Raw genomic sequence first — 13,836 nt, 5'->3', positions numbered from 1 at the left:
TTAGTGACCATTTGAAATTACAACGGCACTGAAAAAAGTGACTTACAACCATTTTCCACACCTACGACCATTGCAGCATCTCCATGATCACGTGATCAAAATTTAGATTTGTGGCAACTGACCCATATTTATGACAAATGAAGTCTCCTAGGGTCATGTGATCTGCTTTTGTGACCTTCTGACAAGCAAAGTCAATGGGGAAGCCAGATTCACTTAACAACCGTGCTACTAACTTAACCATTGCAGTGTTTCACTTAACAACTGTGGCAACAGAGGCCATAAAATGGGGCAAAACTCACTGAACAACAAATGTCTCACTTAACAGAAATTTTGGGCTCAAATGTAGTTGTAAACGAAGGATTACCCTGTATTTTGTGACTGTCAGCATAAGTAGTGCTTGTTGTGCTTCATTTGCCTTCTCAGTTGCAATACCTGCCCTAAGGAATAGTCTGCCCTCTGAGATTCAGAGAGCTTTTACCCTGTTAGCTTTTTGGATGGAAGTCCTAAGCTTGTCTCCGGGGTTCTAGGGTCAGGATGTTCGTGGAAACCATTGTGTATATTTTCACAATTTGTTATGGAAGAATTTTGCCTGCAGCCCTAACTGCTTTGCATTCTATTTTATTTATTTCATTTTGCTGCATTTAATATTTTATGCATTGCTACTTGCTCAGGGTCACTAGTTTGACATGTGTGGCTTTATAAAGCAGTCTGCAGCTGAGTCCCTACTGGTCTCACCTTCTTTCACACAGTTAATCTTACAGTATGGCAGCCATATCAGAGAGCCATTTCTGTTGAACAGAGATTCTAATAATCGGTGCTGTGACAAGACCAGCTCTAAAAAAAAAAGAAGTGGGTGGGAATTAAAGCTTAGCTATGCATTATGTTAACCAAATTACTAAGAGTCACGTGGTAGGTGCATGAAAATTGAATGCAGAAGAAGTTTGATAGTATGGAGTCCTGGGTGCTCTCTGAGCTTGATTATCTGCTTGCAGATGTTTCATTAGCAATAGCAATAATACTTACACTTATATACTGCTTCATAGTGCTTTACAGCCCTTTCTAAGCAGTTTACAGAGTCAGCATATTGCCCCCCAACAAACTGGGTCCTTATTTTACCAACCTTGGAAGGATGGAAGGCTGAGTCAACCTTGAGCCAGTGAGAATCAAACTGCTGGCAGTTGGCAGAATTAGCCTGCAATACTGCATTCTAACTACTGCACCACCACAGCTCTTCATTATGTAACTAGGTGACAAGATCAGTGGTACTGAGTGTAGGGTTTGCTCCTGTTTAAATACAGAGCCTTGCCCTGCCTATGTTGGTGTGTGTTTCATTTTCTCTCGATAGTTCCTTGATTTGGCATTGTTTTCTGATTGTTTGCTTACCTATTATTGTCTCCAGCTGGTTATTTTTTTAATTGTCTGTTCTGAATGGTGCCTAAATGTGAATTAACCCTATGTGTGTATTGATGACTGATTTGTCTGAATGCCAAGCTTCCAGGAATTCCCTAGCATTTTTGAATTATCTTGGTCTAGGCTGCTCACAGGTATATTGCAGGATGATCACAGGTAAAAAACAATTGTTAACAGTTGCCAAAAAATAACAATAATAATAAAATGCTAGGAAGTGGAAAAAAACAACTAAGAACAAAAATCACCAGAACATATCCTTTCCAGCACCTACATCCAGATACTGAAGGATTAACAATCAAGCAGAAAATAATACCTTTAATCAAGAAATTCCCAAAGGAAAAACCACGCCTTCACGCCACAGTAGGGATCTCACCCCATATTTCAGACAACCATTTGTCTAAAATGGTTTAGGGTCAAACAGGAGGTTGGACTAGAAAACCTCCAAGGTCCCTTCCAACCCTATTATTCTATGTTCTATTTTACTCACACTGATGATGTTAACTAGTCAGATAATGAAACATCTGCAAGCAAACTCAGAGAGCATCAAGGATACCACAGTTCAATCCTGAGCTACCTACATTCTCTTCTATTGAAAGTTTGATATGTACGTGTTTTCGTCTGGTAAAAAAGCATTATATGGCAATGGAGCAGTGGTGGGATTCAAATATGTGAACGACCGGTTCTCTGTGTGGATGCCACTTCTGGAAGTCCATTCTGGGCCTGGGCAACAAAAAATTAGCTAACGGTTCTGCTGAAGTGGTGTGAACCGGCTGAATCCCACCACTGCAATGGAGGATTTTTCTATTGATGTGCGAAAGACTGGTTCTTTAATAAAATCATAGCTAAGGGAAAGTTTAAACTTCTTTATGCTATGATTCCACTGATGATCTTTCCCATGCCTTGTATTTAATTGAAAAAAATGGGATTTAATTCCTAATCAAGTGATATAACATAACAAGTGGCTAAGCCTTTAAGTGTGACTCTGGAGAAGCAGTAGGAACATAAGATCTACCTCTCAGAAAAATTAGGCAAAAAAAAAGCAGAAAGCTTATCTCTCATCTTGCCTAGGAACCATTCAATAATAGGAAAGGTCCTATCTTATTTTTTCCCCGTGCTCCCCTTTCTTTTATATTAATGCTGATGATTAAAATAAACCATCACAAGGCACAGAATTAAAGACTTAGAATGCTATAGAAAAACAGCCGTCTGAGAAAATATTAATTTTGTATTTTTTTTAACATTAAGAGATGGAAGAGGCAAGAGCAGAAAGAGGAGAGGAGGCGAGGTTGTGGTGCAGGAATACAAGCTAATTTGAGGGCTAATCCACAAGGAGCTCTGTTTCCATCTGTCCTGTTTGCCATGGTTAGCTCCCTAGAGACTAAAATGGACGTTCTGAAACTTGAGCTGGCCACAAACCAGGAATGTATATCGGAGGTGATGACCCTCTGAGAGCTGTATGCAATGAAATTTCATTTTGATGTAAGCCAATTGGTATACATTCAAAGTGACAAAGTTGTTGTTGTTGTTATTATTATTAAAAGCAGATTTACAATAATTAAATATATATTCCAACTATATTTTATATCTTGATCTAGACCAGCGGTCCCCAACCTTTTGGGCACCAGGGACTAGTCCCATGGAGAGAGGCTTTTCTGCAGACCGGATGGGACCTGGTTTCATGTGCTGTCTGCATCCCACAGAATGGGACTTTGCTTCTTTGTGGGGTTTAGTTTCTGGCATGTTGAGGTGTGGTGCCGGTGCTTGGACTGGGGTTTGGGGACCCCTGATCTAGAGGATACATTTGATCAGCTCTCCTGTCACTAATTTCATTCTGTTTAAAGAATGCTAGGTCTCTTTTTGTCAAAGACTGCTAATTTGGTTGAGCCACTGATGACTATGACTGAAAAGATCATAGCCTATTAAGAATGAAGCTGACAACATCAAACTTGTTTGTACATTTTACAAATTATTAGGTGTGTCTGTCAGACTGTAGAATTTTATTCTTTTTAAATCCTGGTAAATGGTTAAATTGGAAGATATAATTTGTAATTGCTCAAAGCTTTGCTGTACTTGGAGTGCACAGACAAGACAAACGATCGGCGAATGTTGAGACAGCATCTGGTCAGTAAATTTCAGGAACAGCCATTAATTTATTTGCTGATTGTCATCTTCTTACCCTTGTTTCAGTGTTTCAATTACATTTTTTTCACAATGTTGGAGAGACATTTTTTTGATCACGTCTGAAGAGCTAAATTTCACCTGAGCTGGTTCTCATCTTCACGTTTTTATTCTGATTGAGATTTTCTTTCAGGCATGGATTCCATTGTAAATGACTATGACAAAGTTCACACCTCATTCGGAACTGTGACTGGTTTAACGTTGGCTTTGATTTTGGCCAAAAATATGTGGAACAACATTTTTCCTGTCATGAGATTGACTCCCACCCTATTCATTTATTTATTTTTTTGGAAAATAGAAACATTGTAAATAGACTAGTAATTAAAGTGACTTTCCTGCTACGGTTCAGAAGTTGTAGCTACTTCTCAAGGTATCATTGTTTTGGTTCACTTATACTTTATGACAGTTTTTCAAGTATTTTTTTCCTTCCTTTTTAAATACCGGTACATTTGAGTCTTACTGGATCGAGCAGCTGTAGCTAGCAAGCAGATTAAAAAAAATAGACTGAAGTGGATTGAAGCCTGAATCATACTTTTGTTCCATCCATCATTATTGTGTTATGTGTATTGTACTAAGTCCATGCTTAGCAACCACAATTGAGACCGGCAACTTGGTCACTAAGCCCCATGGTCACTAAGTGGAAAATTGCACAACAATGATGGACTTATATCATCACTTCTCATTCAGTCCTTAAGGAAACCTCAGGAAATCATGACATATGATTTTACAGGTAGTCCTCAGTAAGTGACTGTTCAAAGTTACAATGGCACTGAAAAAAATGACTTATGACCATTTTTCACACTTATGACCATTGCAGCATATCCATGGACACGTGATTTACATCCAGACACTTGATAACTGGTTCATACTTATGATTGTTGCTGTGTCCTTTTGTGATCCCCTTTTGCGACCTTCTGACAATGTCAATGGGGAAACCAGATTCACTTAACAACCGGGTTACTAACTTAACCACTGCAGTGATTCACCTAACAAATGTGTCAAGAAAAGGTCGTAAAATAGGACAAAACTAGCTTAACAAATTTCTCACTTAGCAACATAAATTCTGGGCTCAGTTGTGGCCATGAATTGACGATTACCTGCATCTCCATTTTCTCCATTAATTCTGCTTGTTGCAAGCTGCTTATGATTGGGATGCTGCAGCAGTTGTCAATGCAACGACTGGCCACACAGCTGTTTATTTTTAATACTGTCATAACTCTGAACAGTCACTAAGCAATCGGTAAGCAAGGGCTACCTGTATGTCCCTTACATATAGTTGCATTGCTCTGTTTATTCAAGCTCGGATTGGTGCATCACCACTGCATTCTATGAGCTCCTTGTGAAATGAAGTAAATTGTTGTCATTCAGTGCTTTTCCTTCATAGCAATGCACCTTGAGCCAAAGGACAAGGACCTCATTCCAGCTAGGACTAGAAACTGTCGCTTCTAATACAGTAGTACATCATGCTACTATGCCCACAAAAACATCTAGCCGCCAAGTAGATGGGGGAGAAGCAACTAAAATGCTATTCTATTGACAAACGTACATGCCACTCAAATCTGTTCATGCCAAAGGCAGGTTTTTACAAATCTGGTTCCTTGGAGATCTTCTCTTAATTGCTTTCTTAAATACAGCATCCTCGAGTTTAATGCAACTCCAAGTTGAATAGATTTCTGGGTCGACAAGACGTCTATGTGAGAGGGGTTCCCCCCCCCCCTTTCTCACTAAGCATTTTTATAATGCCATTATGAAATATTCTTTAATGGGAGATCAAAGGACTTTCAAACTGACAGTGCTCCATGATTAGGTTTTTCTTTTTAAAGCCACGGTTAAGAAGGGAAAAATTGAGGGTTTTCAATGTAACACCCATTATCTGAAGGTTTTATTCCTAACTGTCAAAGGAAGCTGACAAATAAGTGACAAGTAGTACATATAATGGTCTAATTGCCTCTTCCCTCAAGCTGAGAGGAAAAGTTAGAGCTAGCATTTACACTTGAAATAGGGTATGCACTGGTGGTGGTGGTGGGTATGGAAGTATTGTTAGCACAGAACAGCCGTTATAGATCTTGGAAGGTACAAAATAACATTGTACAAAAAGGTCACATTTTAGATCACATTTTACTGCAGGCATGCAGCTTGCGTGGAAGCACAGCCCTCTTCCTTCATTTCTCTTCTAGCATATTTTTTCTTTGTTTGTCCCTAACTTCATTTGTTTTGCCCGAGTGTTTTTTATACATAGCCTTCCATTTTCATCCTTCTCTTTTTAATGACCTCCATGGCATCTCTCTTTTCACTTTTTAATTCCACTTGTTGCCCACAGCCAGGAGATTCTTTCATTATGCAATACCTTAATGACATTCACATAATTTTATTGGGCAGAGGGAAATCCAAACATCATATTCCTTCATGATTTTTCCATGGTTTTCCACCACCCGCCATTCCTCTTTCCAATTTTATTAAGGAAAGGATAACTATCCATCTAGCTAGCCATCTCCAACGAGGTAGCTCTCATAAATGTTGGACTATAATTTCCATTTTTCTCAGCCACCATGTACAATGTTGTGTATGTGCATATTGAGAGGAAATTATAGAGGGAGTCCACGACTTACAACAGTTCACTTACTGACTGTTCAAAGTTACAACAGAACTGAAAAAAAGTGACTGATGACTCTTTTCCACACTTACGACCATTGCAGCATCCCCACGGTCACATGATCAAAATTTAGATGCTTGGTAACTGCCCCATATTTATGATGGTTGCAGTGTCCCAGGCTCATGCGATCCCCTTTTTGTGACCTTCTGATAAGTAAAGACAATGGGGAAGTCGGATTCACTTAACAACTGTGTTGCTAACTTAACAACTGCATTGATTCACTTAACAACTGTGGCAAGAAAGGTCGTAAAATGAGGCAAAATTCTCTTAACAACTGTCTCACTTAGCGACCAAAATTGTGGGCTCAATTGTGGCTGTAAGTTGAGGGCTACCTGTAATTTAATTTCTTGCTTACTGCCCAAGATCACAGTATAAAGATGGTAACCCACAGAAGCTGTGGAAGGAAGGAAGGAAGGAAGGGTGGAAGGGAGGGTAGGGTAGAAGGGAGGGAAGGGTGGAAGGAAGGAGGAAAGCTCTTTTACCATACCATAGAATGATTTTAGTGTTTTGCCTCACTTTGTATTCCCCACATATATTGAAAGGGGGAGGGGGAATCCAGTTCACTTTTCGTATATCTACTAAATCATTTTACCAAAGCACCTGTGTACATTGGCACATGCTTTCAGGTCCCCCTTTATTACAATAAGATTTTCTCATCAGGTTTGTATACTGCTGCCTTCTAAACTGACTCTTGTCAGTTGGGTACCTCTGGTCTGTTATGCTTACTTGATGGGGTTCTTTGCACTGTCAGGATCCCGTGCCGTTACACCACCTATGACGGTGTTTATTGGGATATCTTCCTTTGCTTCTAATATATAAGCTGGTCTGCTGAAGACTGGAGGTTCATCTACATCCTCTACTTGAATTCTGACAGTAGTAATGTCCTTGAAGGGTCCCAGATAGAGGAATCTGGGATCTACATGAGGATTGCTAGCTTCCACTTTCAGAGTAAACTGTCTCCGCTTTTCAAAATCCAAAGCCTGAGAAGAGAAAATATATAGATATAGATATAGATATATGTTATGAAGAAATTTGCCAAAGCATCCAGAAAGACCTGTTAATTAGAGAAACCTCGAGTTTCAATGAATGAGCTTATGTTGTATAATTTAAACTCAAGCTTCACAATCCAATTCAGAATGAACATCCCTTGAATACAACGGAAAACATAAATGTTTGTTTTGACTATAGTCAAAGAAGACTTTAATGACCCATTCCCTAACAACCATCTCTTTGTCAGTATAAACTGATGGATGTGCAGTCTAAAGGCTCAATTTGGAAATAAAAAAGATGTCTAAGGCTAATCAGACTGAAATAATTTACTTTTGTAATCACTAGCAAGCAGTATAAAGGTGTAATTGAACACCTGATGGGCCTTGCTGCATGGTTGATTATTTCCATTCTATTCAGTATCTCATGAATTGTGTAAGTATATGCAAAATGCCTACAATATATCTGTAATTCTCCCCCTCTGAGAACTCTGATTTACGATAAACTCTTATTTGAGGTTTGTCCCACTCTAGACAAGCAAAAATATTTAATTATTAAAATATCTTACTGTATTAAAAATTTGAAACAAAAATGGTTGATTACTCATAACAACTATAATCTGTGGTGAAATTTTTTGGCATCCAGAATCTGGTACTAAACATTGCTGGGATATGATACAAAATAGTGAGAGGTTCGGCTTCTTATTGGAAGCACAAATAATATTTCACTTTTAGCAAGGTGTTAATGGCATCAGCTTTGTTTAAGTCAACAGAATGATGTTGACACACTTAATTTACAGGATGTCAGGTGTATATACTGGCAGGAGTTCAAATTGACACTTTCCCATCTTTACTGAAATGAACATTCCCAAATAGGTTTGCAAAGCTCTGTCAGCTTCCTTGCCATAACAGAACATCTTCTCACAAATGAGAAAATACAGTGTTCATTTGGAATTGCCCTTTCTTTTCCTTAAAAGCACATGCCCCTCAAATAGTACACTGGGAATGCAATTGAGTGCGATATGTGCAGTCAGAAGCAATCAAGTGTAATATTTAGTAAATTGGTGCAGCAGAAATGCTATCAGCAAACAAAATGATAACCATCTTGGTTTTTTTTTATTTGATTGCTTACTAACAAGTGCTGATGATGAATTAATGATTCTATTTAAGTAGCTGAAGAAATTTGCCGTAATGGCTTTTGCTGTCCACAAGATTATTGTGCATCAACCTTAATGGCATCTACTTGGTTTGCCCATGACCCATATACTTGATGGTAGATAATCATTATAGTGCCATCAGTGAAAAGCACTATTTCCAGTTTTATACTTGGATAGTATAAGAGAATCAAAGTAGAAAATTAGGAGCCAAGGAGGTTGCCATGTAAGTTTCAGCTGATTTTGGTAAACAGATGTGTTACAGGCAAACTTTTTATGATTAAAGATTTTTAATGTTTCTCATCATAATATATGTAGCTCAGGATTGAAATGAGGGATCCTTGGTGCTCTCTGAGCTTAATTGTTTTCTTGCAGACATTCATTACCCAAACTAGGTAACATCATCAGTTTTCCTTGGCTCATTCTGACTCATCCAAGTATCCTAAAGCATGGTCGCATATCATTTGTAAACAAGCACAAGAATTGTCCTGCATATAGTAGCAAATGTATAAAACTTTTATTTTCAGAGGATAATATTTACCACCTTATGTCTTCTCTTGTGAGTGGTATTTTGCTTAATTATGTTAAGCATTCGGATACATGAACCTTTTTTTTTTACTCTTTTAGTAATCCTTATGGTAGCCATGAGAGGGACATCATTATTGATCCTAAACACTGCTTGTTCAGTTTGTTATCCTGTTCAACTTGCTTCTTTGTTGGCTGAAAGGCTACTTTTAAATATGCTTGTCTGTTTGTTCTAGGGTTTGAAAAAGGTTGGTAAAAATGCATGCTAACAAATCACCCTGTGACTCTGAATCTCTTCTTATCAGGCACCAACACTGGAAAGCCTTTTTCTATCAGCCACAAACACTTGTGAGCCTTTTTCAGTTTTTAGCCTGAGACCTCTGAAATGCCCAGGCATGTGGAGACCTTGGAAATATTTATTATTTATTTGTTAAATTTATTGGCCTCCCATCTCGCCGTGGGGCTGCTCTGAACAGCTTACAACAGTTAAAGCAGAAAAGAAAAATGCTTAAAAAAATGTGAGCATAACAAAAGCAAAGCAATGAAACAATGAAAATCGATAATGAAAGTACCAAAATATGAATGAAAAGATAGGTGGGGGGAATGGGGTGTACATAAGCATCCATTGCTCAGTTCTTACCCTTGGTATCCAACTATTTTTTATCTTGATTGAAGAAGGGTAAGGGTTAAGGTTAGGGAATAAGAATAAGGCTGTGGAAATAGTTATTTATTTAAGGCTACATATCTCCATGGCAAGCAAATGTATTGCACAATATATCCTTGATGCCCTACTTCTTGCAGTATCAGCTGTCACCAATCATTTATGTTGCCATCATTTTGACAGTCTACTGTAGTAACTAATATAATAAACAAACAATAAATGCATATCTTTTGCATGGGGCTAGCTCTGAAGTTTAATAGAAAACTGAAATTGGTGCAGAACGCAGCTATTGTCTACTGGTAGCCATAGGCATAGTACGGGTATAGTTAAGTAGCTCCTATATTGTGGGCACTGTCTGGACTTCCACTCAGTTTCTGATTTCCATTGAAAGTGTTGGCTTTATCCTTTACAGCCCTACATGGCTTGACTCCTTCGTATCTATCTGTGCTTTCTCAGTCCAGTATGCTGTTCCCAATTGGAGATGTCTCTGGTATACAGATGGGGGGGGTCAAAGGCAATGGTTCTTGGTGCGGATGTTGAATTTGTGTGGAGAAGTCAAACTTGCACTGATCCCTGTACTTTGGTGTTAACCCAGTGAAGACTAGACTATTCCCCAGGGTATTTGAGGGCTGACAACCAGGTTTGAGAGGGTATCTATGTGACTACATGGCTTTATCATTTGCTTTTATCAATGTAATGTTTTTACTATGTTTTGGTTTTGTATTTTATTAGTTTATTGTTGCTTCATTATAGTAAACTACTGTGAAGCCCGAGATTCAATGGATTACAAATCTAATAAATCAATGGCACATGTGTCTTCTTGGCACTTCTTGGATACCAAGGCCATCAACTTAGACAGCGAGGACTTTAAAGTAAACAACACTTTGTACCTAATGAAGGCAAATATGCATGTCCCAGGATAATGTTTCAGTATCCAATCACCACAGGATAACCGACCCAGGTTGGTTCCTGTGACATTTTGTACCATCTAAAAAATTGGATGTACCTTTGGATTTGGCTCTACTTTCATTCCAGGGTAATTAAATGATTCTGCCCCCCCATTTATGAACCCTATAAATGTATATGCATATGATTCAAATCATTAACCATAATTCATAGTTTGCTCAGGGCCTGTGGCACACAAGCAAGCATATTCCACATTTAGCTTTCACCAGAACAGTTACTGCAGATGAAGCACAAATGGAAGTTTAGAAATCCACAGGGCTGAGGATTTCAATGCTAGAATAGATTCTGAAGAGTCTCCATTGGGTACATTCAAGAGATGATAGGGCAGTGTGGAAATATACCAGCCCAAATTAATTTTGTTGCATCTCTCTGGGCCTTAAAGTTAACTGCCACAATACGTAGAGGTACTCGGAAAAATATGTCAGAGAAATTTCATGGCCTTTAGCAGGAAGGGAGTTACAGAATCCTTTTTTTAAAAAACAGGCAGGACATGGCTTATTATCTATTAATTTTCTTATAACATGGGTTCATTTAGATTACAATTTTTATAGCTCACCCCAATCAAAAGACTTTAGACAAGTCACAATGGAGTAAAACATATATAAAAAGCTAAATCAATTAGGATAGACCAGATCGCCCAGGACAGATGCCAGTAATATTCAATTAAGATTGAAAGGTTGCTGAAATTATAAATATAATGCTAATCTGGTCTTTCTAGTCAACTCTAAGGCCATAATATAATTTTATTCTGTATCGTATTGTACAATGCCAAAGGGCTTGGTGATTGCTCAGAAGGATATAAAAGGTGTAATTAGTTTTAAACGATAATGAAATAAGAACAAGTCACCCATAAAAAAAATACTTTATTCAGATGCAAATTGTGGTTTTGTCATGAAGCCATCTCAAGGTTCTTTCTTTTCCTTGGTGACATTCTATCTTCAACTTTATAACTCAAGCTTTTAATTTACCTTTGGCATTCTCGTATGGATTTCCGAATTCAGTGCATAACTGGAAGGGATCTAATTAGTTTACAGTGAAAATGTTAAGGTATATCACCCTTATGAGAAATGCTAGTATAAGACTGGAAGCGAATCTATGATCCGTTAAATGAAATGCTTGAAATGATAGTTCAGTTTTCATTTTACTACTACTGCTTCTTATTATATTTATTTATTGCTTTCAGCATTTAGCTTTTCCCCTCCTTTTTTTAATCAGTGTGTGAATCTGTGATATGGGGAAAAAATACTGTATTTGCTGAGGTTTTGAGTAATTACAGCCTAAAGAAGGTTTTGCTCTCTTTTATGTAGAGATTAATAGAGCTAAATTTACAAAATAAGAAAGCTGCAGCTGGTAAGTCTTGTTCTTCTTTACCCTTAAATAATTTTTAAATTATGGAACAGATAAAGCTCTGTATTTGCACACATCAACTGTTTAAATACAGGAGGGTATTTTATGTTCATTTATTTTTAATGTGCTGCGCTCTGAATTGTTAATTGATTAATTCAACAAGATTCTGTTTAATGGATGTCTTTATTCTTGTGGAATTAGAACTGTCACCAAAGATCTTTTATATATTAAGGATTTTACCCAGAAGATACATTAAAAATGAGGATATATTTCTGGATAACACGTACAGTCCTCTTACTGACATGGTCATTAAATCCCTTTTATCTTTAATATACTTTGTTTTGTCTCCTCTTTAATTTTAGTTGTGTGCAGATTTCATATGTATTTGTGTGTGTGTGTGTGTGTGTGTGTGTGTGTGTGTGTGTGTGCGTGTGCATTTATATTTGGCCTGTGGGTGTTTGGTTTTATCATGTTTGAATTTTTTCCCACTGGTATCTATTCCGTGACAACCTGTTGTTTTCTGCAACACTCCCATGAAATTAGGATATATTGGGAATTATTTAAACATTACTTTCTGTTCAAAACAAATGTGAAAGGGCAAAAATGATGAAAATGAACATAACAACTGAATGTAAAGACATTCCTTGCATGCATGTGAAGTATAGAATTTTGAAATAGCCCACATCCCAACAATGATTCTATTAGGTTTAGCTGAAAATATTTTCGGAGACCATGCCAAGGTATTCAGAACATACGCAAGGACTGCAACGTAAAACCTAAAGGATTCCCCCCCCCCGCCCCAAAGTATCTTGCTTGAGATAATACAACTGTAGGGATCCTATCAATATTATTTAGTTGGTTTCTGAATCCAAAAGATCTTTTATTTTGGTTGCTGTTAGTTGCGAAGTCATGTCCGACCCATCATGACCTCATGGACAACATTCCTTCAGGCCTTCCTGTCCTTTACCATCTTCTGGAGTCCATTTAGGCTCACGCCTACTGCTTCAGTGACTTCATCTAGCCACCTCATTCTCTGTCATCCCTTTCTTCTATTGCCCTCAACCTTTCCCAGCATTAGGCTCTTCTCCAGTGAGTCCTTCCTTCTCATTAGGTGGCCAAAATATTTAAGTTTCAACTTCAGGATCTGGCCTTCTAAAGAACAGTCAGGGTTGATCTCCTCTAGGACTGACTGGTTTGATTGCCTTGCAGTCCAAGGGACTCACAGGAGTCTTCTCCAGCACCATAGTTCAAAGGCTTCAATTCTTTGGCACTCAGCCTTTCTTATGGTCCAACTATCTTTTATTTAAGAATATCTTAAAGACTTCATTTTACATGCCATAATAAAAGCTGGAATAAAGCATCTTAGAATACATACCTTTTTTACAATTACAATGCCTTCTTGCGTTTCCTTGTCTGTAGTAATCCCGAACATTTCTGAGCCATCTCCATCAAGAATGTTATATTCCATCTCAGCATTTGGACCCACGTCAGCATCATTAGCCTTTATCCGTCCAATTGGTGAATTAGGGGGTGCAGATTCTGGTATTTTGAATTGATAGGCACCTAAAGGTAAAGAGGTGGAGAGGTCTATTAGACGGTTAACATTATTTCCGCATTTTTCAACAACCTCTTTAAATTTTCTTGTTATATCTTTTAACTGACTGTATACACATTGACAGTTACTACTAGATTGCTACTTCTTTAGAAATAGGGAGGATTTCCTGCAAATCAGTGACCTGGCTCACATGACATGCTTCCAAGAATTAGGCAGCGCTGGGGTTTAGGGTTATGTGAGTATTATAAGCTATTGACCCATATAACTAACTAGATGTTATTAGTCTTAACCTCAAATAGCTACTAATTTGCTTGTGCCTAAATAAATTCTCCACAATGCAAATAACTCACCATAATCATTTGTCTCTTCCTGGTGGCTCTTTAGACTGTCAAACTATCTTT

At 37.9% G+C, this 13,836-nt stretch overlaps 1 protein-coding gene across 1 annotated transcript in view; it reads right to left on the bottom strand.

Annotated features, from left to right (window-relative positions):
• The window catches only part of LOC308664740 (cadherin-6), a gene marked incomplete at both ends in the record, with an annotated part of 69,137 nt that overhangs the window by 12,827 nt on the left and 42,474 nt on the right, over positions 1–13,836 (bottom strand). The window contains 2 exons of the mRNA XM_081322204.1: positions 6,968–7,221; positions 13,256–13,443. Of these exons, the coding sequence (XP_081178330.1) occupies positions 6,968–7,221; positions 13,256–13,443 (442 nt within the window). The remainder of the gene's footprint in view (positions 1–6,967; positions 7,222–13,255; positions 13,444–13,836) is intronic.

Source organism: Vipera berus (assembly GCF_964194415.1).
Source record: "Vipera berus genome assembly, chromosome: 3".
NCBI classification, from domain to species: domain Eukaryota; kingdom Metazoa; phylum Chordata; class Lepidosauria; order Squamata; family Viperidae; genus Vipera; species Vipera berus.
Note: the sequence above shows the minus strand (reverse complement) of the source record. Positions and strands in the feature narration are given on the sequence as shown.